We start from the raw sequence: 26175 nt of genomic DNA on the forward strand, positions 1-26175 counted from the left end.
CTGATGCTCGTGTTCATGCTCATGTTCAACACTCATGATGCTCATGTGATGTGAAGCCAGCCTTAAGCTCCCTGAGACAAGCTAGCAACTCCACTCAGAGATATCAGAGCATTGTGTTTAAATATTCCTGCCTTACCATGGAAATAGCTCTTGTGGATGTGGTCAGAAACTGCCAGCCTCTAAAGAAGAAAAAATCCAAGCAGGGTCCCAGAGCCATGTCTGCCAACACCCTGCTCCCTCCCATCTGTTCCTCAAACCAACTTCCACCTCAGGTCTCCCAGGTAGAGATCAAGTCAAACCTCATCCCATTGCTTCTCCAGCATAGCAGCCACCTTGGGCACGGGAAGCTTTGTTGCTCTGCGCAGTCCTAAAGCCGAAGCCCTCTACAGTGCCTTGGTGCTGGGGAGCTGACCCAGTGGAGGTGCTGTGGCTGGGTTTTACCTTCTAAGCACAAGAGGAGCCGAGGACAGGATGGGACTGGGGCCAGCATCCAGCAGGCTTTGTACAGACAGACACCCCAGCAGCACCACTGGGCCCATCTGCTGCTCACGTCTATCCTGGGCCTGTCAAACAAGCAGTGATTTGCCAGCGCTTGTCAAAGAAACCTGGGAGGTCCTCGCAGGCCAGCACGAAGGATCCCAGCCGTCCTAGCGAGCAGATGGGGATGATGGCCCCAAAGGAAATAGCTGTTTTCTGGCAGACCTGGAAGACAGTGGTCTGAGGAGGGAGGAAGAGGGCCTCAAAGTTTGTGTCTCGTGAGCTTTTCACCATGTGTGGTGGCTCCGTTCCCAGGCTGAACTCTAATTTCCTATTGGAAAGAATCGCATCTCTTTTCGCTTTGGGAGGACGAGTGGTCAGAGACCCCTGCACCAGCAGGCTCCCGCTGGGTCCCACGCTGGGAACTGTCTGGCAGTGTCTGCATCACCACTGCTCGGCCGCCCACACCTCAGGCTCATTTGTGGGGCGGTTAGCTGTCATCAGCAGAGATGGATCCACAGTATTGAGCATTGGACTTTGTCAGGAAGGAGAAACCTGACTAAAATTAAAAGGCAACAAAGGAGCTTTGTTAGGAACTTTATAGACTGACAATGCTTATAAGCTTTGTGCTAAACCTCATTTCACTACTCTCTTTCCTGTAAGAGAAACTCTGCCAGGACTGGGAGGCTCTTAATTGTTGTAAGAAGCTGCTCAGGGCTCTGCAAGCCAGATGCTTGGGATGGGCAACTGCCAGTGTTACATATTTCTGCAATCCCAGAGTGGGCAAATGAGTCTCCAAGTGCCTTGTTAGGACTCTGCCAGGGCTGGCGCTTGGTTAATTGCAAAGCTAACTGTTGAGCACCCTTCTCTGAGCACTTAGTGACTCCCTCGTTTCCGGCAGTCCACTCTGCCCTATACCACCTCAAAGATGCTCTCAGCACATCTCTGACTCCTCCCTGTGCTGCTATTGCACGTGGCTCTGTCAACCCCAAAGACACCTGGGAGCACCACAAAGCTTCCTCTCCCATTTGTTTTTGAGCCAAGGTCCCCATCCTGAGCCGGCTTGGAAAGGGAGGTGCAAGGCTCTGAAGGGACCTGGGCTGAGATACACAGTGCTTGGAGATACAGAGGTTTACACCTCCCCTTTCCAGGTGATACATGAATGCCTCACTGTTCAAACACGACTGCCCAGCCCATGATGTTGTTTAGTGGCGTTGCAAGCAATTCCCATGCAGAGTCCAAGCACCAGCACGACTTGAGGACCTTGCCCAGGTGGCAGTTTGGATGCAGTCAGCCTGTGCTGACAGTGAAGATGGTTTGATAGTTTGAATGAGAGCTGCTCCACACAAGCTGATCCCATCTGATGCTAGTCCAGGTCCTACCAGGCCAGAGGTAGTGCAGGAAAACCCTGTCTCCTGGGCCTGTTGCCAGCGCAGGGGCTACACTCTGGGCTCGGGAGCCACAAAGCCTCCTCAACTAGCCATCTGGCATCTCAGATCCCATGTGCAAACCTGAACTGCCTTTTTCTCCCAAGTTTTTACCGGCACAACTGTCGCCTCCCAGTCATCCCTGGGGGCTGAAGTAAGAGTAGGCAAGGGGAGCCTGGAGCTCTCCCCTCCATTGGTGCTCTTGGAGCAGCTGAGGGGAGGATCTAGGGTGGCCCCCATGGCCGACATGAAACCAAATGCTCGCAGCTGGGGGTGGAAGGCAGGATGGGCCCAAGCCTGGGCAGGGGGATCTCCTCCTCAGAGCATCCCAAGGGACAAGTGTCCAGCTCCTTCCCCAGGCTGCAGCAAAGGCCTTGGAGAGGGTGCCCACCGCCAGCTTGCAAAGCTAGCCCCTCTCCCTGTCCTGTTCTCCCACCCCATGCATGTGCCCCAGGGTTTAACCTCTCCTTCATGCAAACACAGATGAAAACATGCGTGGTTTTTGCCAGCATCTCTCCCCTCTGTTGGCAAAGCAGCCAGGATCATGCTTGTTGAGCAAGAGGGACCTGCTGAGATTTCCATGAATAAACTTCCTGCGGGGAGCAAAGGGCAGCAGGACCATGTTCCCGGCAGGTCTGGGCCGTTCCAGCCGATTGGACCCTGACCACTTCTTCCAAGGGGGAGACGGGCAGTGAAGGGACCACAAGGACCCGCTAACGCCTGGCAGTGTGCAGGAAGACGAGGGCAAGCCAAGGCTGAAGGAGGTACCCAGGCCAGGGGCAAGGTGTGGGGAGCAGAATGGCATGTGTGACATCCTTGTGTCAGTGCAAGAGGATGTCAATGCCTCCCATGGCAATGTCCCATGTGCTGCTCCAAAGAGGAGGGTGGGAGCTGGCCTAGTCCCGTCCTCGCTGACCTTCAGCTCCTCTGTTGCCTCCCTGGCACAGTGGGTGCTCCGGGTGCTCTCCCCACGGCCTGCTCTTCGCGTGCTCCTCTTCCCCAGCCCCGCTCTGCCCACAGGCGATGGCAGCCACAGTGACGGACTCTGGTAGTGTGAGGATCATCACGGAGGTCATCCCAGCCACAGACTCCCCAGCAGCCCAGCAGGCCTCCAGCTCCAGGCCAACTGCACCTGCCACCTCGTCCTTCCAAGTCCACAGCTTCAGAAGGGCTCAGCCCAAGGCACTGGGGGTGAGAGTGCAGCGCCCCAGGCGAGCGCACAGAGGATACGGGTTGCTGCAGGCCTCCCTGCCTGGGACAAGCTGCGGGGAAAGATGGGACTGGCCCCGAGTGTCACAAGGCAGGGATGCGCTGGCAGGGTTGTACGAGCAAGGACTTGCTCTGCCTGGGGGAGGTGGTGTTTGAATTTGACTGCGTTTCTTTGTCTGCATGGTCAGCTCATATAGTCATGCTGAGTGCCAGCTGAGCACTCAGCTAGCCTGGGCTTCTTTCTCAGCACCACTGCGTGCGGCAAGGACATGTTGTGATGCTAGCAACAGCAAGGATGGGGTGTGATTTTGTTAATGGCCATGGTAACTTGGCATGCAGTGCTTTGGGCCAAGAGTGACTGGGAACCTCTCTCCCATCTCTCCCTCCCCAGGCCATCCACATTGTCACTGGAATCATACACTTCTGCTGTGGGATCATTCTGACCGTGGTAGAGCATGAGATCCCTTCCATCACTGTGGCCAGTGGGGTCCTCTTCTGGCTTGGGCTCCTGGTAAGCAGGGACATGCCTGGGCTCCACCTCCCTACTGCCAGTCGAGAACAGGGTGATCTCAGTGGATCTACTGCTCGCATTAAATTCCCTCATTACTAGGATCTCCTTTTATGCCCATATCTTCTGGCTGTCTCCTCTTCTGGGACTGGGGGAGTTTGTGATTGCAGACCCAAACGCTCCTGGTGTGTCATTCAAGGGGCTATAGGATGTGCGCGACATGTAACAGGGAGCAGGAGGAATCCTGCTGCTGACTCTCCCATCTCTGTTTTTGGAGCAGCTCCTGGTCACAGGGTCTCTGCTGGTGGAAAGTGGAAAAAGAGAGAACATCCTGCTGGTAAGAGGGTTGCTGAGCAGGTTCAGTCAAGGCCAGGCAGGGGGAGGAACAGAGAGCTCATGGCATGCTTCTGTGGCTTCTGCCCCTCCTGGTGGCTCATGGGACCTCTCTGCAGCCTGGATTCATCCTATGTCTCTTCCGGGCCTAGCATGAAGCACCTAAGACCAGGCTTGCTCTCTGGAGGTGCCCAGTTCTCTTCCCATTGACAACTGAGGGTGGCCAACACCTCAAGCTTCAGGGCCTCTATGAAACGTTTAGAACCCAGTGGAGTCACTAGCAGATGATGGGGAGAAAAAATGTCACAGAGACCATCTGCCCCTAGGTGGCTTCCCCAGGAGGCTAAGTGGCTCCACCCTGACTGCAGATCAGATCTAACCCTGCCATAAGGAGCTTTATTGGCTCCATGCAGCTTGGCAGCTCTGGAGTAAATCCCCTCTTCTCAACCTTAGTCAAATCACCCAACCTCTCTGAGGCCCCCCTGCTCAGACAGCTCAAATAAAAAGCACCAAGTGTCCTCATCCTAGCTCTGTGTCACTGTATCACCGGGGTTTCTGAGCTCTCTGTAAGCAGCTAGGGCTTCTTGCTGTGATCTGTACTGCTGCTTCGCTCTTGGCGGGAGCAGTAGGGATGGAGTGCTGCTGACGGCTGACGTGAGGCGACCACAACAGGTGAAGATCTGCTGCATCTTCAGCGCTGGGATCATTCTGAGCACCCTGGTGGCCACCATTGTCCATGCCAAGACTATTACTGCAAGCCTTCCCGGGTGCGAGCACAACTGGCCTCACCAGCTGAGAGAAGAAAGGTGCTTCAACATTGACAGAAAGGTACAGGTTCCCAGTTCCCCCTCAAGCCAGCCACCACCTGCGGTCTTTTTGCCGTCACTTGCCTAGCCCAGGACAGCAAAGGAACTGCTGTCAAAATGCCCCATGGGTCTCAGCCTCCCGTGGTTGCATAGGCAGAAGGACAGGGGGATGGGGTTGCTGCTGCACAAGGGATGCAGATGACTCCAGTGGCCAGCAAGTGAGGCCTGCAGGGCCATTTTGCTTTCCTCCCTGCAGACCCTGAGCAATGGCTTGAACTTGGTGTTCGTCATCTTTTGCCTCCTGGAGTTCTGCACAGCGGTAGCAGCCCTGACGTTTGGTTATGGTGCCATCAAGCAGCACAACTACAGGCGCGTGGTAAGGATGGACCCTCGTCGAGGAGTGCACGTGGTTGTGAGGCTTCCCTGGGACTGGTAACAACCCCATTGCCCTGGCAGCAGAGTCCCCAGCCCAGCTCCCTCTGCAGTAAGGGAGAAGTCGGCTAGGGCACTTCAGTGGAAGCAGGGCCAGATATCTTCCCCCCTTTCCTACTCTGAGAAGATACCATCGACAAGGTCAATGGAAGCTGACATGCTCATGGGGACTCTTCTGCGTGATCCCAACGAGTCCCAAAGTGCCATTTCTGCTTCCCCTTATTTTCCAGGTGTTGTAAGGACGGCAGAGCCGGTGTCCTTCCCCGCCAGGCCAACAGGGACGTGGCTACCCACCCCCATCGTCCCCCCGCCACGCCAGCATCTTGGGGCCACAGAAGCGGCTGCAGCGGCACCGGGAGGCGGCTGGGGGCCGGGGGGCAGAGGGGACACCGTGGCTCTCAGCTCTTGTCCCACACAGTGTCCGCAATAAACAGCTCCCCGCAGCTGGCCTCGTGGGCGTCTCTGGGGGCTCCCGGGCCCCGCCGGCTCCGCGGCACCGGGAGGCGGCGGGAGGCCACCGAGGGCTTCGCGGCGGCCGCGGGGCGCCATGGCAACGGGTCAAAGGTCACCGGGCCCGGCACAAACATGGCGCCCGCTCCGCCCGGCATAAATATGGCGGTCGGGTTGAGCTCTGAGCATGTGCGGCGCCCTGGGGACGTCATCGGCGGGCGCCGGCTACACGGCCATGGGGCGGCGGCGGGGGGCGATGATGGCGGCGGCGGGACCGAAGACGGGGCCGGGAGCAGCCGGGGAGCAGCCACCGGGCCCCGGGGTTGCTGAGGGGGGGCCCGGCCCCGGGGAGGCACCGGGGGCGGCCGCGGCCCCGGCCCCGGCCCGGCCGGCGCGGAGAGCAGCCAAGGGGCGGAAGGAGGCGACGGCGATCCCCCGGGGCAGGCCCAAGTCGGGGCGGGTGTGGAAGGACCCCGGGAAGAAGAGGTGGGGCTGGGGGGGGGGACCTAGGCTGCTGTGGGGGTCACCGAGTTGGGGGGAGGCTGGAGGGAGAGCTGGGTTGAGGGGGTGGGGGTCAGTTTGGGGGTGCATCGTCTCGGGGAGGCTCTGGGGGGCATCGTCAGTTGGGAGGAGGCTTGGGGAGGGGCTGGTTTGAGGGGGTAGAGGCTGGTTTGGGGGTGAGTTGACCCGGGGGGGCTCTGGGGTACAGTGAGGTCCTGAGCTGGGGAGAGGCTTGGGTGGGATGGGGCTGCTTGTTGGAGGGGGGAAGGGTTTAGCCGTGGGGGTGGCTGAGGGGGACTCCTGAGCTGGGCAGAGGCTTTGGGAGGATCTGGAGGGGAGGGAAAGCTGCTGGGGGATGCCCTGAGCTGGGTGAAGTCTTGCAGAGATCCTGACCCAAGGAATTTTTGGAGGGAGCAAGGCTGCTGTGGGTCTCTCTCAGCTGCGGGGAGTGAAGTGGTCACTTCCTCAGTGGCTGACACGGCCTCTCTCTCTCTGCCTAGGTTCTCGCACATGATCCAGGACAAGCCCCTTCGCACCTCCTGGGAGCAGAAGATGAAGGAGCGGCACGAGAGGAAGCTTGTCAAGGACCTGGCGCGGCAGCTGCAGGAGGGAAAGCAGAGGGAGCGAGAGGTAACAGGCATCTGGGCCTTAGTGCCTGCTAGGGAGCGCAGGAGCCAAGCTCTCAGGGCACAGGACCCTGTGGGCAACTGAGGCAGCATCACCCAGCCACTTGTGCAGGGCAGCAGCTCTGCCTGTGCCCAGCTCTCTCTCTGGGGCTGTGGGGATCCTGGCACCCTATGGGGAGGGTTTGCTGGGGCCTTTGCTGTCCCAGACCTCAGACAGAGCTGCTTGGTCTCTTTGCCAGCAGGAGGTTTGTGCCGTTTTGCAGAGCCAGGCCATGACTAGAGATTTCTCACCTCTCCCCATTACCTAACTGCGTACCTTTGCCCACACCCAAGGCTTTGGGGCCATGGGCTTATAGTGGCAGAGCATGCTCCATGTGCAGAGCGTGCTCCCGGCAGCTTGCACAAACCCAGCTCTTTCCAGCAGCCGTTCTCCTGGACTGTGGCCAGGCAAGAGTGAATTCCCTGTTGTTATGCCACATCCAGGCGGTCACATGCTGCATGTCACTGACTTGAAATAAGCTCATATGGGCCAGTTCAAGTGTCATGTGGAAAAGTGCTGATAGCTTGATTTTGTGCTGGCAGATTTTGTGCGTGGCAGGTGCTGTTCTAGCCCTGCAGCCCTCGGACTGGTGTATCCAAGAGAGTCTACACGTTTGCTGCCAAAAGGAAGGGTCCAGCCTTTGCCGTGCTGGTGTCCCTGCTTTGTTAGTCATCTTGGCTTGAACAGTCATGTGGCCATGAGGGAGTTGCTTCTGGCTGGAAACTCATCTCCTCGGGCTTGTAGTGAGCAGATCTGACTTGTCCCATGGCACGGACATGGCTGGCACAAGGGAAATGGCAGGAGGAGAGGAGGGTGGAGCCCTTCATCAGCACCATGGTCCTGAGGTTGGTGTAAAGGGGTTGTGGCTCTGCATCACAAGTCAGTGCTGGTTTAGGTGGTGTCTGTTGTCCTCTCCAGTAGCTGCGCTACAGGCAGGAGTAAAATAGTAAGCGGAGACTGTCCTGGCCAGGTCAGCGGAGATGGATGTTGTGAAGTTGTTCCCTTGCTCTTGATCCCTGTTTATCCGTAGGTCAGAAAGATGGAGCTCTTGAGTCTGAGGGAAGGTGGCAGAGTTTGCTGATAGCTCTCCCAACTGATGTGGGTGGTGGGGTGTCTCCCTCCCTTTGCCTGGATTTGCCCTTCCTCCTCTGCCGTGTCCCCAGCCCAAAGGAGAAGACTTACAGCAAACGTTTCATGCTGTTCCCGCAGGAAAAGAAGCGGAGGCGGGAGGAGAACCTGAAACGGCGCCTGGAGAACGAACGAAAAGCAGAGATCGTCCAAGTGGTGAGTTGCACTCTCGAGCACCTCCTAGGCGCCCAGGGCATTAACACCATTGCAGACCTGGCTGCCTTGAGATCCAAGCATTGGGCTTTGGTTTATTCCAAGCTGCCTTCTCCTCGCTTTGTCCCCTTTTCCTGGGGGCTTTGACATGCTTTGAGCAGCATTGGGAAGGATGGGGAAAGGACAAACCCAGATGGTTCTGTGCACAGGCTTTGGTCTTTGCTAGGTCCTGTCTTTGGCCATGGGAGGAAGAAAACCCTCTTGCAGCTGCTTGGCTGGTTGGTAGGCTGCTGTCCTGCAGCCCTGTACAGAGGGGCCTAGTTCCTGCTGGATATCTCCAGCTCGGCTTGGGTTGTGCTGGCCGTGCTGCTGGGGTGGGTAACGTGAGGGTGGAAGCCCTGTTGGGCCTGCCTGGCCTGGCTCTCCCCAGTGTGGTCTCTGTGTCGGGCCTGAAAGCTGCCTTTTTTTTTTCCCCCCACCAGATCCGGAACCCGCTGAAGCTCAAGCGGGCGAAAAAGAAACAGCTGCGGCGGGTAGAGAAGCGGGACACGCTGACTCTGCTCCAAAAGGCGCCCGTGCAGCGCAAAGCGGCAGCAGAATGAGACTGATGCCTGAGGAGAGGGTGCTGGGCTGGGGAGAGGGTGCTGGGCTGCAGGACCGACACACTGTCCTGGCTTCAGCCAGCCTGCTGCTCTGCCAGGCCCAGGCAGCTGGGGTTTCTGCAAATCTTGCTCCTCTCTGGAGCTCCAGGGATGTTTCCTTGGCTCTGTGGGCAGGAGATGCTGCCCGGGCCCTCGGCATCAGATGGAGAGCTGGGTTACACAGTGGAGTGACCATCAGAACAGGCTGCCGGATCCTTCCTTCCCTGCAAAGTCGGGGTGTTGCTGACAGCCTGGGACAGGGCCGGATCTTGTCTCTCACTGGAATGAGAACTGCTTCTGCTGCCCAAATCTGTCTTGCCTTTTAAAAAGGGCGTGTGAAGGGATTTGAACTCGCCTCTAAGGGCTTGGGGTGGGGGGAGTCTGGCATCTCCAGGACAAGCTGCTGCTCAGGGCCTTCACTCTGCTGGGGACTGAGTGATCTCTGGACTGGAGATCTTCCTGGGGATGCCGAGCACCAAGGCCTTTGTTAAGGAGGAGTCTTGCCCTGCTGGAGCTGGTTGTGTGGGGTGGAAGTGGGAAGTGGGTTTATCCTTGCTGTGGTACAGACCTCATGGAAGGGGAAAGTACAGTTCACATCAGACTCCTGTTGTATTTCTCCTGGGAGTGCTGGGGGGAGCTGGAGCATCTCTGCAGGGCAGGATGGGGGTTGGAGCTTGGGTTGGGAGATGGTGGGTAGGAGACAGGTGAAAGAAAGGGGCTTGGGGTTGGAAATCCACGCATCTCTTGCACGTTTGTGGGTTTCTTCCCTCCCCCCCACCCCCCCATAAATGCCTTGTTTTGTTGATGGCAGCTGGACATTAACAGCTCTGTCTTCAGCCTAGTGTGAGCCAGACCTGTGCGGTGGCAGGGGCCACAGGAGAGCCCTGGGCTGGGGCATAGCTGGCTTCCAAGGAGCAGAAGGGTGGTGGGGATAAACATGAGGCTGGAGAGGGAGGCAACACCTTGATTGCTGTAAGGCTCCCTGGCACAGAAGGCAAAGAGGGTGGTGCCCAGGGCTGGGAGCTTCTTCCTGGAGCTGTCAGCCAGCCAGGCCCGGTAAGATAGCTGCGTGCCGTTCTGAGACGGAGCGGAGCTGGGGGTGGATTACTGAACGGCTGCCTGCTCTCCTGGGCTGCCAGCAGCATCGTGGGGTGCAGGGGACCCCAATGGGCTGGGCAAAGCTACCGGTTGGATGGGGATTAGGGGATTTCCTGGGCCCAGGGCAGCCCTGGGCCCTTGATTTATTTTTCTGCCGTGTCATGGATGGGAGCAAGGTGGTTGGAAGGGGTGGAATGGTCTGCTGGGAGCTGTGGGGTGCAGCCATGGGGCAGCCCTGGGCCTGGCCCAGGTCATCAACCGTGCGGGCGGGAGGTTGCATGCTTGGCTCCCATTGCTTCCCTGATTAATGATTGCCTTGGCGGAGGAGGCCTGGATAAAGGGCGAGGGTGGGGGAGGACGAGCCCTGCCTCCTGCCTACTCCCTCCGAAGCCGAGAGCCGCAGACCAGCCTTCATCCAGGCCAGGTAAGGGGGGGGGGGGCTTGCAGTCTCTTCCCGTGGCGTCAGGGCTGCAGAAGCCAGGCTGGGGCTGCGTGGGCGCAACCAGCACCGCCTGCAACTGCCCCAGGGCCGGCGCAGCAGTGTGACGCACAGCACCTCCGTCCCCTAGGCCAGCCATGGTGGAGCTGACGGTGACGCCCCTGTCCTCGCTGGCTGACCGGCCGGTGCGGGTGCACGTGCGGGGGCTGGCCCCCTCCCAGCTGGTCACTCTGCTGGCCTCGCTGACAGACGAGCGTGGTGTCCGCTTCCAGGCGCGTGCCTTCTACCGTGCTGACAGGGATGGCGAGGTGGATGCTGAACGCCACGCCGCCCTGGGAGGTGACTTCACTGGCGTCTGGCCCATGGGGCTCTTCTGGTTCCTGCGTCCTGACACCCTCTTCCAGCGCCTGGTCAAGCGGGATGTGGTGGGCAGCCCTTTCCGCGTCTGCCTTGAGGTCTTCGATGCCTTCCACCTGGTGACGGGGCCCGAGGACCAGCCGCTGGCCACCTGCACTGCCGAGCGGTGGTATGTGGGCCCGGGTGTGCAGCGTGTCCCCATCCGTGAGGGCAGGGTCCGTGGGGCCCTCTTCCTGCCACCAGGTGAGCACCAGGAGTTGGGGGGCTCCCCATCCCCAGCTGTGCTTCCCCAGGAGCCACCGTTGCACCCAGTGGGATCCATGGGTCTCCACCATCCCACTCCATGTTTTACAGCCTGGAAATGGGTTTGAGCATATCTGAGGTTTGATGGTTTTCCATGGGTCCCCTCCCCAGGAAAATCCTCAAGACCCCGGGGCTGAGTTTTGGCCGCTGGGATGGCAATGAGGGTTTCTGGGCTGGGACCGGTATCCCTGGTGGCAACAGATGTCTCTCACTGCCCACAGGACCCGGGCCCTTCCCAGGAGTGATCGACATGTTTGGGGGTGCGGGGGGCCTCATTGAGTTTCGAGCTGGGCTGCTGGCCAGCCGGGGCTTTGTGGTGCTGGCCCTGGCCTTCTTTGCCTATGATGACCTGCCCCGCATGCTGGCTGAGCTGGACCTGGAGTACTTCGAGGAGGCAGCTGACCTGCTCCTCCGGCACCCCAAGGTGAGTACTGCTGTGCCATGGGGGACCCCAGCACCCTGGTCCAGGAAGGTCCCACTGAGTGGGGAGGTCCTGGTGTGTGGGGAGTCCTGGTGAGCAGGGTCATCTGGCTCTGGTGCCCACTGCAGGTGCGAGGCCCTAGCCTGGGTGTCATCGGCGTCTCTAAAGGGGCAGAGGTGGCCCTGGCAATGGCCAGCTTCCTCCCGCAAGTGGTGGCCACAGTGTGGATCAACGGCACAGCCTCCCTCCATGGAACCCCACTGCTCTACAAGGGCCTCCGCATCCCCCCCATCCCCTACTACCCTGAGCGCCTGGTGCTTACTGAGCTGGGGGCCTTGGACAATGCTAGCGTCTTCGGGGACCCCCGGGACCCCGCTCACAGTGGCTCTGCCATCCCCGTGGAGAAGGTCCAGGGCAAGGTGCTCTTTGTAGTGGGGGAGGCCGACCGCAACTTCAACAGCAAGCTCTTTGCCGAACTGGCCATGGCGCGGATGCAGAAGGACAGCTACCGCCTGCTCTCCTACCCTGGGGCTGGACACCTCATCGAGCCACCCGGCTCGCCGCTCTGCAGCATCTCAGCCATCCGAGGCAGCCCCATGCCAGTGATGTGGGGGGGTGAGCCCCAGCCCCACGCCAGGGCCCAGGAGCACTCCTGGCAGGAGATCATCAGCTTTCTGGAGCTGCACCTGGGCCCTATGGCCAGCTGTCAGCTGTGACAGCAGCAGGGGGTCCATGGGGGAGAAGGGGACCAGGAGGAGTGGGTGCCAATAAAGTGCGAGACCACGGCCAGTGCCGGTGTGGGTTTAGCCTGTGTTCCCGGGAGGGGAGGCACCAGCCTCGTGGGCAGGGTCTGGGCGCTGAGGAGCTGGAGGACTGGAAAGCACCCAGGCAGGAACATGGTTTTTTGCAGGCTGCGCCCTGATGTCCCCATTGCTGCAGCACCTGTCACGGTGCCCCAGGTACTGTCTGTCACCCTGCCTCTGCCACAGCTGGGGTGTCCTGAAGGGGGTGCATCCCCACCCAGCACCCTCAGCCACCTCCTCCAGCCCCACTACCCTCTCCTGAGCTGTCCCTGTCCCCACTCAGGCTGTGCTGTGACCCCACCTGGGCTTCCTGGACCCTGGGCAGGCTGGTCCTTACTGTGTGGCCTGGTTTTGTGGCAAGCAGGGCTCTCTGGAAAACCAGAAATCTGGTAGCAAATCCTAACTGGAATGAGAGTGGTCCCTGATCTGGCCCAGCAGTTTACAAAGGGGCTGGGAAGCAAGCAAAGCCCCTTTCCTGCTTGTATTTAAACACACTCCAGGATACACCCCGGTACAAGCAGCCCCACGACTGCATCCGTGTGTCCCTGACCTGAGGATGGCCACCCCTGGACAATGCAATAGCTTGTGTATGCACGTTGTATATAGTGAATATAGGCTGAGCATATAGCGCTAGGATCATGGTAACTGTGCTGATAACAATGCTTTGGTGACCATGTGAAGATTTTAATCAGGCTAATGAGAAATCCTAGACTTTTTCCTCCTCCCTGATGCCATCATCTCCAGCCCTATGTGTCTCCTGAGGTCCTATTTTCAGTGGGGGGGGGGGGGCTGGCACCCTCTGGACCTCTGGCTCTGGGGAGGCTTTGGTGAGCTCTCCTTTCTTTCCTGCCCTCTCTGGGTTTGCAGGCCCCACACCTGGATTTAATGTGACTTTTTTTTTCAGTTCCCCCCCCCCCCCCCCCCTGGAAAAAGCTCAAAATCCCAGTTACTTTAGCAAAAGCAGCCCCCAGCTGTGTGTGCTCTGGTTACAAACTCCTTTTCAGCCTGGCAGAGGAAAAACTGGCACAGCGATGCCTGATTCAGAGTGAGAAAAAAAACATCTACTAATGCCAGCACTCCCTATTTACAGCCCAATGCCCCATGACAGCCTGGAACAAGGATCCATTACCTCCCCACCTGCAGCTGCATAATGGGACTTCCCATATAGGCAGAAAGGAAATAAAAAGAGCAAAAGGCAAAGCGAAGGTGCTGCTTTTTGCTCACTCCAGGTTTTACTACCATCCTGCTTCTCCGGGATGATCTCCGGACCTGGTGCTGAGGCAAGTCTAGTAGATCCTGAAGAGGCCACCAGGTCCTGAATCCCGTGGCAAATCCTCAGTCTAAATAACCAACCCCAATCCTGCAAAATAGAAAGGTGCCCCTCAAAAAACACAGACTAGCTTAAAAAAAAAAACATGGTTCTTTTCCTTGAATTGCACAGTCTCTCTGCTAGTCTGCAGGGTTTGGTGTCTCCGAGTTCCTGCTTTCCACATGCTCCTTGCCATCAGAGAGGTTAAGAAATAACCCTTTTCCCCACTAAGAGAGCAAATGATCCCAAATGACTGCCTGATCCCAGGAGCTAGGGCTTTGAGACAAACGTCTTTGTTCTCTAGGGTAAAACGTTCACCTTGGTGAGTGGCTTTCCAGGTGCGGGAGCTGTTTTTCTACCCTACCCAGCAGTAAATGTCCCCATGAGCATCGGAGACAACCCTAAATTGGGCACTTGCCTTCCTGCATCCCTCTGGGAACCTGGTAAAATCCTGCGCTTCCAGCCTTTTGCTACTACACAGGTAGGGCTGGGAGTTGGTACTGCTGGTTTCTTCAGGTGTGCACAGGCTCTGCAAGCAGGATATTTGCAGCTGACAAGTACAAAGCAATCATTGCTAGGGCACAAAAGATAGCAGAAGTTAATGAGCTACCAGGACAAGTCTGGTTGCCATCCTGATTAGGAACCTCATGAGCCTCCAACAGCTGGTTGGGTGGGAAGGGCCGGCCTCCAGGGCTCCCTGGAGCAGAGTGCTGCTGAGATGCCTTCTTTTGTTAATACTCTGTTTTTTGTTTTTTTTTTTTACTGTAGGATTTTATCCTTTTCCATGGTGCTTTTCCCTTAAATCTTTGAGCTATTAACAATCCAGCTTGCCGTGGGCTGGCAGGAGGTTCCCATCAGTGGAGAGGCCAAAATGCATTTGGTAGGGACAGGGAAGCCCTGAATCCAAGGGCTAGTCAAGACCAGTCTGGCTGCTCTCAGAGCTGATGAGCTTGTGACCAGGAGCAGGATGGTTGCACGCTCATATTCAAATCAACGGAGTCTTGTTCCTAGACCCTCCATCCTGCACAGCCTCTGTGCCTGCTGCAATTACAGCCCCAGCAATGTCTGCACCTCCATGCTCAGGTTCTCCTGAATCCCATATCGGCTCCGGTTGCCTGTGTTGGACCCCTCTGACTTGAGTCGATCCTTGCTAAGGGTAGGAGGATCTCTGCATGGACCTATCTCTGACACAGCCATCGTCACTGCAGCTTTTCCCTGTGTCCCACAGGCAAGCGCTACTATGGGGATGGTGAATACTGCCTGGTGAAGGTACTCAGGGACCCAGTTTACATGGAGGTTCCCATGCCTCAGCCTGGCTCTAGTCCTGCACCAGTGCTGGGCCTGCCCTTTGCAGAGCCCCAGGGGCCCATCTTGGTGGATGGGTGAGGAAGACAGGGAGAACAGTGCTCCCATTCCCTCTCTCCAGTGGGCAGGTGGACAGCTTTTCCTTTGTCTCTTGTCTTTATCCTCAGATGTCCCTTCTCAGGTGACAAATAAAGAACCCAGCTGGTGCCCTTTAGCCTGGCCTAGCCCAAGCTGCCATTCCCCCATCATTTCCACCTTTGTCTTTCTGGAGTCTGCCTCCAGAGGGTGTCCTTGGCAGAGCAGTAAGAAACGGCCAAAACTTCCCAGGAAGAAGGGGACATGAGGAGGCTAATGTCCCTCCTGCCTGGCAGTGACCTGCAGGCAACCTGGCTTGCGAGGAGTTGTTCTTAAGCTGTCAAACCTCACAGGAGCTGGGGTAGATGCTGTAAGGAGCACAGGAATTTCTTCATCTGCAGCCACATCTGGCCACCCTTGTCCTTGTCCCCTCCCACTAGGAGAGAGTGGATCAAGAGGTCGTGGCTGCTCTGCTCGCCTGAATGGAGCCCTGGTCCTCCTGGGTGCACGAGCAGAAACCTCAGTGAGCAACACAACTTCCAGCAAGCCAAGGAGCTGGAGATGCTTCTACCTCTGGATTCCAGGGTCAGTCTCAAGGTACTGTAGCTTAGGGCTCCAAAATGTGTTGCTTGGAGTCTACCTCCTTCCCTGAGTTGTGAGGACTGTTGGCTCCCCGCTCCCTCCCACCAACTGGAATGGAGCGAGGGAAGCAAAGAGAAGGCCATGTCCATCCTATTGCTGCAGGAGAAATGGTAGAAGCTGATGGGCCAGAAGTACGTGGACAGTAAGCCTGCAGGTCAAGGTGGGCTTGACCGTTACGGGCCAGTCACTGATGTTGTCCTTGCACTTGGGTTTCACGTATCCATCTTCTGCAACATGTACATCTGTCACTTGTCCCTGCTGGAGTCCTGCTGGTCTCTGTGCCAACTGACTTCTGGAAGTGAATTTGGGAGGCTGCTTGGCAGGGAGGGTTTCACCAGCACCTCTAATCTGCATGACACAGGCTCCTCTTGCACTCAATTCATGCCACATATATGTTGGCTCTTAAACAAAACCACATCTCTACAGAGCTTAGTGGATGCTGCAGAGCTGGTTGGAGAAGGGCAAGAGTGAAGCAGTGGCATCTCTGAAATTCTGCAGGGTACTAAAATGTTGCATGCTGCTCAGAGCAGCATTTTCTCAGTGTGTATAACCAGAGATATTGCTGCTCTGCCCAACTCCTGAGTAAGAAAGTTATTTCAAAGTAAGGCAGGCCTGAATCACTGCTGTCTGCTTGCATTTGGGCCATCCAGAAACCAGCCTTAACTTGCTGGCCTTCTCCTCACCAGACCATGTTGTCGGGCTAGACCTGTCTCCTGTGCTTCAAGCTATGCTGTGCCTGCTGATGGTGGTCTTCCTCTTTGCTCTGAGTCTGCTTTGTGGAAGATCCTGTTCACCTGCCTTGCAAGCCCTGCAAGGCAGGTAGCTGTAAAACAGGAAAATAAGCTCTGGATTGCACTGAGAGCACACTACAACAGCAAAGGGATACTGGGGGGAAGGGAAGGGTGATAGCTCGGTGCTGCTCTGAAGCATGTCCTGCAGCCTGGATCACAACCACGTCCTGCCCAGCTCCTAGCAAAGCAATGTGCTTGTCTATCTCCATCTCAGACCCTGCTGACAGCCAGTCACAGCCTGTTGAGTGTGTGGAGGAAAGCAGCATCTCTCAAAATACGGGGGAAGACCTGGAGTCCAGCTAAGCCAGGCACAGAGGTGGGATGCTTGGACAGCACGACCTCTTGTGCAAGTGTCCGTCTGCGTTTGGGTGGGCAGGATCCTCCCCTGCACCAAAGCTGAGGCTGGCAAAGCCCAGGAATGGGCAGCCTGAGCCCGCCCCAGTCTGACAGCTGAGCCTGAGCATTCAGGTCTCACCCTGCAGGAGCTCTCAGCTGGGCAATATGTTGGTCCTCATGGTTCCTGTGTTCTCCACATTACTGCCTTGTCTCTGCTGATCATCTTTTGCTCTTGGGCTTCACAAGATTATTCATTCCCATGTATTGCGCAGCCAGCACTGGCCTCAGCATGACCTTGTCATCTCCTGAGGAACTTCCTAAAGAGCCTTGCTGGCCTCTGTTGCCGTGGAGATGGGCATGAGTCCTCTCAGAGATGCCTTGAGCTGTTTATCAAGTCCTAAAAATGTTTGATTTCTGCCTAATCTTCTGTGCAGGAGAAGGTCTAAGCTTATGCATCACGCCCCAGCTGGTCTCCAGATCTGCAGGCCATGTCATAGTTTCCAGCCCTGTGGGAATGTCTCTGATGCACTAGGCATCTACCTTTAGGTACAGAGGAGTGACCTGCCTGCTCCCATAGTGTCTCCAGGGGAACGCAAAGACTCCGCAAATCAGGCTAGTGCAGGGGATAGCTTCTATTACCCTTTCTGGTCAACTTCTAACATCCTCTTGGCCTCAACTATTCTTAGCTCTTCCTGCTGGTGAGGAAATAGGGGTTGTTGTATGGCTGCACCAGCTCTGTTGGCTGCTTAGGTTGAAGGACAGCAGCCCCTCCAAGGCAAGATTTTAAATGCCTCCAAATATTTTCTTTTGGGAGGTGTGAGGTTTGGGGGGGGGGGGGGGAGAGCTGAGTCAGTTTGATCTGTGGCAAGATGAGACCCAGAAGGGAAACTTGGACTGAGGCCGAGGAAAAAAAAAAGGCAGCGGGAACCCACAAAATGCTGCAGTCAGCAGCAATTTGAGATGACCAAGGTTCTTCCTCTTCATCACGGTGTGAGTCGGCATGAATTTGGTCTGTGGGGGCTCTGCCCTTGACCGTGCTCATATCACACAGCAGGATGTCAGCTCCAGAGCTCAGGGTAAACGTATCTCTGGCTCTGCTTTTTTGGCTTATCCATCACTTACTTACTTACCTCCAATTTTCCTTTCTTTAGGAATTCCAAGCCTCAATTTTTTTGTACCTTCTCTGAGCAAATGAGAGCTTAATGATGTTGTTACCATTAGTGCAGGCATCCGATCCTGGCCCCTACACAGGACACCTGAAGCAGCCCTAGCTCTTGTAGCAGTCCTGCAGCAAGCACCCTTAGGCTGAGAGTTCTGCAGAGGGCACTACGGGGGAGCAGCACAGGACAGAAAAAGGCAAGGCCACAGCCAAGGCGCCTGGGAAGCCCTGGCCCTGAGCCATGCTCAGAGCAGCAATCTCACTTCCCCAGTTGCAAGAACAGTTTTTCCCGACTCCTTGCTGCTGCAGGACAAACTGTTTCTTCGAATGACTTTCGCTTCCCTCCAGGGCGGCTGTAAGCAGGGCAGAGGCAGAGCCGCAGGCATGGGGCAGGAGGGCATGCAGGGACCCAAGTTTGCTTGCAAGGTGATTTGGAGCCACCTGCCCAACTCCCTTTCCGCTGAACCTTGGGCGCTGCGTGTGCTGTGCTGCTACAGGCTGGCAGCGATCTCGACATTACGACCAGCTGCACCCCTAGACTGCACCTGCTGTGCCCTAATTAGGCTCCTGATCCTGTGGGTGAGCCAGCTATGGTGCATCTGACGGGGAGCCAGGAGACATCGCTGCTCTCCCCCCCACCCCGGCTTATGCCGAAGCGCTGGTGCTGTGCGGAAAGCGAGACCTGGGAGCCCACCAGCCCTCTCCTCCCACTTGCCTCCTCCCCGCCCCAAGGTCTCCTTTCTGTCTGCGTGTGGCCACATTAGTTAATTTGCTTGGTCCAGCTCAGTTGGCCAGGAGAGCAGGCAAGCAGTCTCAATTCCCCATTTGCAGGAACAGTTTCTCTCGCCTCACCACCACCTCAGGGCAAACTGTGTCTTTGAACAGCTTTCGCTTCCTCCCCTGTAACTCTGACACGGGTGGGAGACGGCTACCGTGGGGAACGGGGCTGGGGCAGTGAGGTCGTTCATGGTGCAGGAGCCATGATCTCTGACACGAGGAGCATTTTGCTCTGCTTGTCCTGCCTCTGCAGGGCAGGAGGAACTGTCCCAAGCACGGTCCCTCAGGTCATCTGATCACCCCCCACTTCCCGGCCCAGCAGGTATAAATTGCTGTCCCACTGAGAGAGCCTGTCACTGCTGCCATGGGCTGGAGATGGAGCTGCTACCTTGTGGCCCTGCTGCTCCTCTTGTCCCTGGGGCCAGGCATCGCTTTCTCACTCCTGCAGTACCGCTACGACTGTGGGGACTATAGCATGCAGCTCCTGGTGTATCCTACCCGGGGCCGGACCGTCCGCTTCAAAGTCTTGGGTAAGTGGTGGGGACATGAGTGTGCGCTCACCTGGCTCTCCTCCAGGGGATCCCTCCAGGTTACTGTATGATGATCACCTGGCTGTTACCCTGAAACCTGAGTGCCTTCACGCCCCGAGCTGAGGTTTCATCCCCTGCAGCACCTGTGCCCAGGGAGACCCTCAGCGCCACTGGGGTGAGGCAACTGCTTGAATGAGTTTCTGGCATGGGACCTCTCTGGGATTGTGCTGCTGAAAGTGGGTGTGTGGAGGGGGTGGATATCTTGCAGCTACATCCCTGGGAAACATCTTGACACAATGCCAGGCTGCCGGGACTGAGTTTGGGTCTACTGCACACCATGCGGGCAGGCAAGAGCCACTGATGGGGGCCAGCCCTGCCTGGTGCACCACGGGGCTGATGGCATGCAGCTGCTGCTTGCACCCCAGAGCACTTTGCCTACACATCCTGCATCACCACACCCCTGCCTCACTTGGTGCATGCACGCCGTCTCTGCAGACGAGTTCGGCACCCTCTTCGAAGTGGCCAACTGCTCCATCTGCCTCCACTGGCTCAACACTGGAGCAGATGGAGGGGTGATCTTCTCCTCCGGCTATGAGGGCTGCCACGTCCTGGTAAAGGTGAGGGTCCCGTCCCATATGTCTTATGCCCAGCTGCCAGCAGGTGCTGGAGGTGACCATCCCTTTTGCCTTGTTGCAGGAAGACCGCTATGTCCTGAGGGTCCGGATGGAGGAAGTGCTGATCAGCGGGGTCATTGCTGCCTCCTATGAAGTCAACATGACCTGCCCGCAGCCGGCTGACTACGATGTCCTCATGGACGGGAACATGCGCACTGAGCACCGAGGGAACGGCATTCGCCAGACCCAGGCTGGCGTTCTTGTCCCCTTACCCCAGCCCCAGCCTGGCCTCCTGCACCATGTGTCTCAGTCCGCTTTAGCTCTTCCTGGGCACCAGCTCCCACTCCAAACCCATTCGGACCAGGTCCACTCCGTGGCTCAGCCCCAGCCGGGCCTGGTACATCCTGGACTTCAGCGCCAACCCCAACCCAGCCTGGTTCGCCCAGGAGTTCAGACCCAGTCAGGGATAGTACGCCCAGGAGTTCAACCCCAAGCCCAGCCTGGCCTAGTGCACCCCGGCATTCAGACTCAGCATGGACAGGCTCGTCCTGGGCTTCAGCCCCAGTCCCAGCCAGGCCTGGTTCGCCCCCTTGCTCAGCCCCAGCCAGGCTTAATACGCCCTGGCATCCAGCCTCCAGCCCAGCCTGGCCTGCTGCATCCTGGGGCTCAGACCCAAGCGGGCCTTGTTCGCCCTGGGGTTCAGACCCAACCTGGCCTTGTTCGCCCAGGATTTCAGCCCCAATCCCAACCTGGCCTCGTTCACCCTGGACTACAGCCCCAGTCCCAGCCTGGCCTTGTTCACCCTGCACTACAGCCCCAGACCCAACCTGGCCTAATACACCCTGGTGCTCAGACTCTGACAGGCTTAGTTCGCCCTGGCATTCAGCCCCAAACCCAATCAGGCTTAGTTCGCCCTGGCCTTCAGACCCACTCTCAAGCTGGTTTAATACACTCTGGTGTCCAGACCCAAACTGGTCTAGCTCATCCTGGCTTTCAGCCCCAGTCCCAGCCAGGTCTGGTGCACTCAGGTGTCCAGGCCCAAGCTGGACTAGTACGTCCTGGCCAACCCCGACCGAGTCTAGTGCGCCCTGGGCTTCACCCCCAATCCCGACCAGGTCTAGCACGGCCTGCACTTCAGCCTCAAACCCAGCCAGGTCTAGTGCGCCCAGGATTTCAGCCCCAAGCCCAGCCTGGTTTGCTGCGCCCTGGGCTTCACCCCCAGCCCGGCCTTCTGCGCCCCACGGCTCTCTTCTACCCCTCTGCAGGGGCAGGTATTCACAGCCCTGCCAACAGGAAGGGGAGGAGGGGAGCGGCATGGTGCAGGGTCTTCTCTGCCCCTGGAGCAGGGCCAGCGGTCGCGGCCCTGAGAGAATGCTCAGGGAGGCTGCCGGGATGCTCGTTGAAGCACCTGTCCTCACCCCTCTGCTGCCCCAGGTGCCCAGCTAACACGGGAGCAGTGCCACGTGGCTGCGGGGAAGATCCCCTGTGTGGCCCCACAGGGCCGCGAGGCCTGTCTGCAGGCAGGATGCTGCTACGATGACATGGACCGCATCGCTCCCTGTTATTACGGCAACACAGGTAAGAGGCTCACAGGGCTCAACGTGGTCTGTGGAGATGTCTCCATCTCGGATGGGCTTCACCACTACCCACTGGTGTGGAGAAGGAGGCCTGAAGGTCCCTATGGCGGCTGGAACTGGTGCTGTTTGCCAGAGCCTCCAGCCCAGGGCTCCAGAGAGAGAGTCAGCCAACTGGGATCTATGGGAGGCCTGCACCTTCTTGGAGAGCCAGCTAAAGGCAGGGGGCATTGTAAAAAGCACTGCTCCCATAGCCCTAAACCTGTCACAACACAGGAGCTATGCTTTTAGCCTGTCAGGACCTGGACTCTTTTTAAAACTTGTGTTTGCTGAGCACCCATTTCCTTGTGTTGCAGCCACTGTCCAGTGCCTGCTGGATGGGCACTTCATCATCGTGGTGCCCCGGGGCCTCTCCACCCAGCCCTACAACCTGGACAGCGTGCGGCTGGCCAATGCCGAGGCCAACTGTGACCCCATCAAGGTGACAGAGGCATTCGTGATGTTCCGCTTCCCCGTCACTCAGTGCGGTACCACCGTCCAGGTAAGGACATGGCCCCCTGGTTCCCCTAGCAGCTCTGCCCATGGGCCTCAAGAGGGAAAGCTGGCCCTGGATGTGTATTCACCCCAGGTGATCGAGGACCGGCTGATTTACGAGAACCAACTGATCTCTACCATCGATGTGCAGTCAGGACCACATGGCTCCATCACACGGGACAGCGTTTACATGTAAAGGGAGGGAAAGGGGGGGCTGAGCTGCCTTCTGGCTGTGAAGGACATCAGCTCTCCCTGCCAAAGGGACCTGGGAGCTTGCATTTCCCCCTTAGCAAAACCTATCCTGCTTAGCCTCTTCCTGACATGAGGAGTCCAAACAGCTCCCCCTCTTCCTGGCTCCTGTCAAGCGTTTGGGTGCCAGAACTGGGCATTGATGTAAATACCAAGGGCTGAGAATACGGTTGTGCTCTGGTGGTGCCCAGCTCTCCTTTCGCAACAAGAGCTGGCCCCTGCTTAGGGAGAGAACTAATAAAGTTGCTGGCTCTAAGTCACAGAGCTGTCTAGATATAGCCTGTGACTCCTCTAAAATGGGCTTTCATGTTTTCACCCTGCTCTTTCCCACACAGCCTCCATGCTCGCTGCATCTACAATGCCAGCGACCTCCTGCTAGTTCGCGTTGAGGTTGCCGTGCCCCCCACAGCTGCACCCCTGACTGAGCCAGGGCCTCTCCGGCTCCAGCTACGCATTGCTACTGGTGAGCAGCCCACCTGCCAGCCCCACGATGCCCCCACAGGGCCACAGCTAGCTCAGCTTCTCCCTCTTCACCCGCAGATGAGAGCTACAGCACCTACCATGAGGACAGTGACTACCCCCTTGTGAAGGTACTGAGGGACCCCATCTACGTGGAGGTTCGCCTCCTGCAGAAGACAGATCCCAACCTCGTCCTGGTCCTACACCAGTGCTGGGCAGCCCCCAGCACCAGCGCCACGGCAGAGCCCCAGTGGCCCATCCTGGTGGATGGGTGAGCAGGAGGCAGGCTGGGAACGGAAGGACGGCAAGGTGGAGGGGCACCATCAGCAGTGACCAAGGGTCCCTCTTGTGCACTCAGGTGTCCATTCGTGGGGGACAACTACAGGACCCAGCTTGTGCCCGTGGGACCAGCCTCACCGCAGCTGCCCTTTCCGAGCCACTACCAACGCTTTGTCGTCTCTACATTCACCTTTGTGGATTCTCCCTCCATGGTTGTGCTTGAAGGAGAGGTGAGGAGGGGGTGGACGTATGCCATGGCAGGGGGACTTCTCCATTCAGCCCTGCAGAGTGAAACATGGTTTGGTCTCAGCTCTCAGAGAGACTCAGCTACAAGCACTCAGATGCAGTGCACAAGGCCCTGTGACTTTTGCCCTGCAGCATTAGCCCTGTGACTTGGCCACAGACCTCGGAGCTCTCCAGCAGTCCCACCTGAGTGCTGGGCTCCTCCCTGCCTGCCCATGGCAAGATACCTGCAAAACCACACGTGCTCTGCCACGTCTAGAGTGGCTCAACACCCAAGAAATAGGCTCCTTCCAGGACACTTGGTGAATACAGCTCCCCAGGGTTTGTCCTTCAAAGTTTTGGGAGCATCCACCATCCAACTTCTAATATCAGCCATTCCCCTCTCAACATCCTAAACACACCCCTGGTACTTCTGCTGAGCAAATCCTGTGGTTTCCCACCCAGTAAAAGATCCCTGGCTTATGATGTGCTGGCACAGGCATCTTTGCCATGTGCTAAGTAGTCTCTCCTCTGCTCTCTGACCGTGGCCCTACAAAGCAAGCAAAGAATCTACATTGTATTATAGGGTTTCCTTTAGGTGAAGGGCCAGGAGCTGTTTCTCATGAGGCCAAAGGGCTGGGCTTCCTGTCTGCTGGCTCCTCGTCCCACCAGCATGCCAGATGCTAATACTGTGCAAATGCATGGCTTTCAGGTGTACATCTTCTGCAGTGCCTCTGTGTGTCACCTCTCGCAGCCAGAGCCCTGCCGGCCCTCCTGCCAGCTGGGAGTGCCATCAAGTAAGTCTGCATGCATTCAACCAAATACACTGGGAGGGCTTTCTTAGTAGCACCCAGCTGCCAAGATAGATGCTGCCCTGCCAGCAATGTACAACATGTGCTCCTGCATGACCTCAGCGCATGCCCACAGGCTGGCCCATCACAGGTTTGACAGCCTGTTTGGCTGTCACAGGTTTGATGAGAGGGTTTGACAGCCTGTTTGGTAATGGCATGCTAGCCGTTGTGGGACCTCTGGCTACCTGCTGCACACCTCCATGTTCTGCTAATAACCAGCAACCCTCTTCCATGCCAACCCCTGGTGTCCCTCCACAGGAGCCCGCCGGTCTCTGGGTGACAAGATGACACCAGATCCTGTTGACACAGTCATTTCTCAAGGACGCATAGTCTTCCAAGAGAACCCCAAGGTGCAGAAAGGCTGAGTTCAAGGGTGTAGGGTGAGTTTTCCTGCTATGGTCAAGCAGACCTCAGGCGAGAGCTGAAAATGTACAATTTTCATCTCTGCTCTTACTGCCCTCCCTACCACCTGCCCCTTTGCCCCAGGTAGCATTGGTTCACATCTTCCTCCTCCACAGCCCTTGCTTCCAGGATGGACCTGATCGGACATCTGGCTCTACTCTCCTTCATGGCAAACGTGCAGGACAGGAAGGAGGGAAAAAAAAAAAAAAACAGTAAATATTGTGGCTCAGGCTAGAGGCTTTGGTGGCGTTTTGTCTGTGGGTGGCACCCACATCCTCCTCTGAGCTTCCCTTACGTGTTACAGACAATCACACAATCTTCTTTTACCCCTCTGGCTGGTGGCTGTGATGTCTCCCTCTCCATCTAGCACTTCTCTCTGGTCCATCACATTCTTGTCTTTTCCACTGCCTCCGTCACATAAGCCCTCATGTTGATTTAAAGGAGAAATGCATCTAATCAGTGTGTGTTTGCTGTCCATGTAGCTCCTCCCATGCATGCCCAAAGGAAACATCTGCATACCTCAAGGCACGGAATAAAGAGGGGCTGTTTGAAGTTAGAGCATACACAAGTGCCACGGGGTGGTCTAGAAGCCCTGGTTTCTCCCCATGCAAGGGCAGCAGGATGCATGGGACCAGGCTCAATGTTTAGCCATGCTAAGGGTGGGCTAACTTAGAAAAGGGAAAAACTGAAGCATCTGTAAGCCCAGGCCAGCTCCTGGCACAGGACCCACATGGGATATTCTCCTCCTGCCCGGCCCCAAGAACCAGGCACAAATTTACTCTTACTGGTACCTGTCCTGCCTGCACCAGCCACTTATCAAAGCCATGGGCAACGGGACAGCAAACATAGCACCTTTCCCTTCTCTAAACCCTCACCCAAGCCTTGGCTAGACTGCAAAGGGCTAAATCCAGTCTCCTCTGTCCCTGTCCACCTCAGCCCTCAAGATGCTGCAGAAATCCCTGGTACCCTGGCTCTGCTGCTCAGGCAGTGCCTCTGCCTGGCCTGCTCTCAGTCTCTGGCCTGCCCCCAGTCTCTAGCCTGCCCAAACATCTGCTGCAGGCAGGGCAGCGATCCCCGCCAGCCCTAACTTGCCATGGCCATGCATCTGGGATCCGGCAGCGCTCTGCCCTCCTGCCAAGCCGCTGCTCATCAATACAGAGCCCTCGGCCCTCTTGGACAGCAAATAGCACGCCTGGGGGTGCCAGAAGGAGGGAAGGGAATGCAGGGACAGACGGATCAGTTCACACTGATAGTGTGGATGGCCCAGTGCCAGGAAGTGAAGGTGAGCTTTAAGAGCTGGGTGAGCTTCCCTGCATCCCTTCCCACTGTACATTCAGTCCCCCAGGGGTCATCATGGCAGAATTAAAAGGGATTGCAGAAAGATGCTTTAGCCCCTCACAAAGGTTCCTGGCAGAAATTCTGTGGCCTCATAATGCTGGAAGTCAAATCAGAGACTGCACACCCCGCTTCTGCCAATCTCCTGGACTTCCTAGGTAACCAGGGAGAGCTGGTGGCTGCTGCAGGGCTGGACCTTGAGCCTCGTTGCATTGACAGTGGAGCAGAGATCTACAGTGATCCCCTCCTGTCTCCATCCCAGAGGTGGGAGATGGATCACAGCCATTTCTAGCTGGAAGGGAGGAGGCCAGGGACAGAGCCTAGCCTGCCCAGCTTGTGGAGACCCCATTAAAGGTTTCACTCCCACAGAACTCAGTGCAGTATATTAACTTGTTTCTCTTACCTCTCTGGCTGCCTCAGACATAAGCGTCTGTGGAGGATGGAAAGCGCCAGTCCAGCATCTCAGCTCTTCAGTGGCGCTCATCCAACAGAGACATGTACAGAGGTGGGTGCAAGAGACCCCCATGAGGGCACAGCCTATCTCACCTTCAAACAGACATCCACAAGAATGGGGGAACTG

At 57.2% G+C, this 26175-nt stretch overlaps 4 protein-coding genes across 7 annotated transcripts; all 4 read left to right on the forward strand.

The window, feature by feature from the left end:
* The first annotated feature begins 2472 nt into the window (after positions 1–2472).
* On the forward strand, positions 2473–5641 carry LOC104151144 (membrane-spanning 4-domains subfamily A member 15-like). Of its 3 annotated transcripts, none has more exons than XM_068944182.1 (7): positions 2473–2668; positions 2925–3095; positions 3505–3624; positions 3902–3958; positions 4627–4782; positions 5017–5136; positions 5423–5641. In XM_068944182.1, exons 2-7 carry the CDS (start codon positions 2928–2930, stop codon positions 5429–5431), a joined length of 630 nt encoding a protein of 209 aa, XP_068800283.1. In that variant the 5' UTR covers positions 2473–2668; positions 2925–2927; the 3' UTR covers positions 5432–5641. The 3 variants fall into 3 exon arrangements, with proteins under 3 accessions (XP_068800283.1, XP_009684047.1, XP_068800284.1); XM_009685752.2 differs by having other exon boundaries at positions 2513–2668; positions 2908–3095; positions 5423–5639; XM_068944183.1 differs by having other exon boundaries at positions 2542–2668; positions 2852–3095.
* Positions 5642–5839: 198 nt separating this feature from the next.
* CCDC86 (coiled-coil domain containing 86) lies at positions 5840–9546 on the forward strand. Its single transcript, XM_068944188.1, has 4 exons — positions 5840–6128; positions 6644–6773; positions 8019–8093; positions 8573–9546. Exons 1-4 carry the CDS (start codon positions 5878–5880, stop codon positions 8690–8692), a joined length of 576 nt encoding a protein of 191 aa, XP_068800289.1. The 5' UTR covers positions 5840–5877; the 3' UTR covers positions 8693–9546.
* A 582-nt stretch (positions 9547–10128) lies between these two features.
* On the forward strand, positions 10129–12138 carry BAAT (bile acid-CoA:amino acid N-acyltransferase). Of its 2 annotated transcripts, XM_068944186.1 has the most exons (4): positions 10129–10253; positions 10399–10868; positions 11150–11352; positions 11478–12138. In XM_068944186.1, the coding sequence occupies exons 2-4, from the start codon at positions 10406–10408 to the stop codon at positions 12063–12065; spliced, it is 1254 nt and encodes a 417-aa protein (XP_068800287.1). In that variant the 5' UTR covers positions 10129–10253; positions 10399–10405; the 3' UTR covers positions 12066–12138. The 2 variants fall into 2 exon arrangements, with proteins under 2 accessions (XP_068800287.1, XP_009684049.2); XM_009685754.2 differs by lacking the exon at positions 10129–10253 and having other exon boundaries at positions 10272–10868.
* Positions 12139–18806: 6668 nt separating this feature from the next.
* ZP1 (zona pellucida glycoprotein 1) lies at positions 18807–24496 on the forward strand. Its single transcript, XM_009685755.2, has 12 exons — positions 18807–19076; positions 19572–19693; positions 19773–20961; positions 21125–21268; positions 21621–21805; positions 21893–21990; positions 22383–22510; positions 22588–22777; positions 22865–23015; positions 23720–23804; positions 24117–24238; positions 24377–24496. The coding sequence occupies exons 1-11, from the start codon at positions 18911–18913 to the stop codon at positions 24221–24223; spliced, it is 2565 nt and encodes an 854-aa protein (XP_009684050.1). The 5' UTR covers positions 18807–18910; the 3' UTR covers positions 24224–24238; positions 24377–24496.
* The last annotated feature ends 1679 nt before the right edge of the window (positions 24497–26175 follow it).

Source organism: Struthio camelus, chromosome 5 (assembly GCF_040807025.1).
Source record: "Struthio camelus isolate bStrCam1 chromosome 5, bStrCam1.hap1, whole genome shotgun sequence".
Classification (NCBI taxonomy): Eukaryota; Metazoa; Chordata; class Aves; order Struthioniformes; family Struthionidae; genus Struthio; species Struthio camelus.

Bases quoted from the DNA above. Each gene is read 5' to 3' on its own strand.
- BAAT (XM_068944186.1), top strand. From the start codon at position 10,406: ATGGTGGAGCTGACGGTGACGCCCCTGTCCTCGCTGGCTGACCGGCCG. The intron at 10,869-11,149 runs GTGAGCACCAGG...CACTGCCCACAG, and splicing joins GGCCCTCTTCCTGCCACCAG to GACCCGGGCCCTTCCCAGGA. The intron at 11,353-11,477 runs GTGAGTACTGCT...TGCCCACTGCAG, and splicing joins TGCTCCTCCGGCACCCCAAG to GTGCGAGGCCCTAGCCTGGG.
- CCDC86 (XM_068944188.1), top strand. From the start codon at position 5,878: ATGGGGCGGCGGCGGGGGGCGATGATGGCGGCGGCGGGACCGAAGACG. The intron at 6,129-6,643 runs GTGGGGCTGGGG...CTCTCTGCCTAG, and splicing joins AAGGACCCCGGGAAGAAGAG to GTTCTCGCACATGATCCAGG. The intron at 8,094-8,572 runs GTGAGTTGCACT...TCCCCCCACCAG, and splicing joins AAGCAGAGATCGTCCAAGTG to ATCCGGAACCCGCTGAAGCT.
- LOC104151144 (XM_068944182.1), top strand. From the start codon at position 2,928: ATGGCAGCCACAGTGACGGACTCTGGTAGTGTGAGGATCATCACGGAG. The intron at 3,625-3,901 runs GTAAGCAGGGAC...TTTTTGGAGCAG, and splicing joins TCTTCTGGCTTGGGCTCCTG to CTCCTGGTCACAGGGTCTCT. The intron at 4,783-5,016 runs GTACAGGTTCCC...TCCTCCCTGCAG, and splicing joins GCTTCAACATTGACAGAAAG to ACCCTGAGCAATGGCTTGAA.
- ZP1 (XM_009685755.2), top strand. From the start codon at position 18,911: ATGGGCTGGAGATGGAGCTGCTACCTTGTGGCCCTGCTGCTCCTCTTG. The intron at 21,269-21,620 runs GTAAGAGGCTCA...CTTGTGTTGCAG, and splicing joins CTGTTATTACGGCAACACAG to CCACTGTCCAGTGCCTGCTG. The intron at 22,778-22,864 runs GTGAGCAGGAGG...TTGTGCACTCAG, and splicing joins TGGCCCATCCTGGTGGATGG to GTGTCCATTCGTGGGGGACA.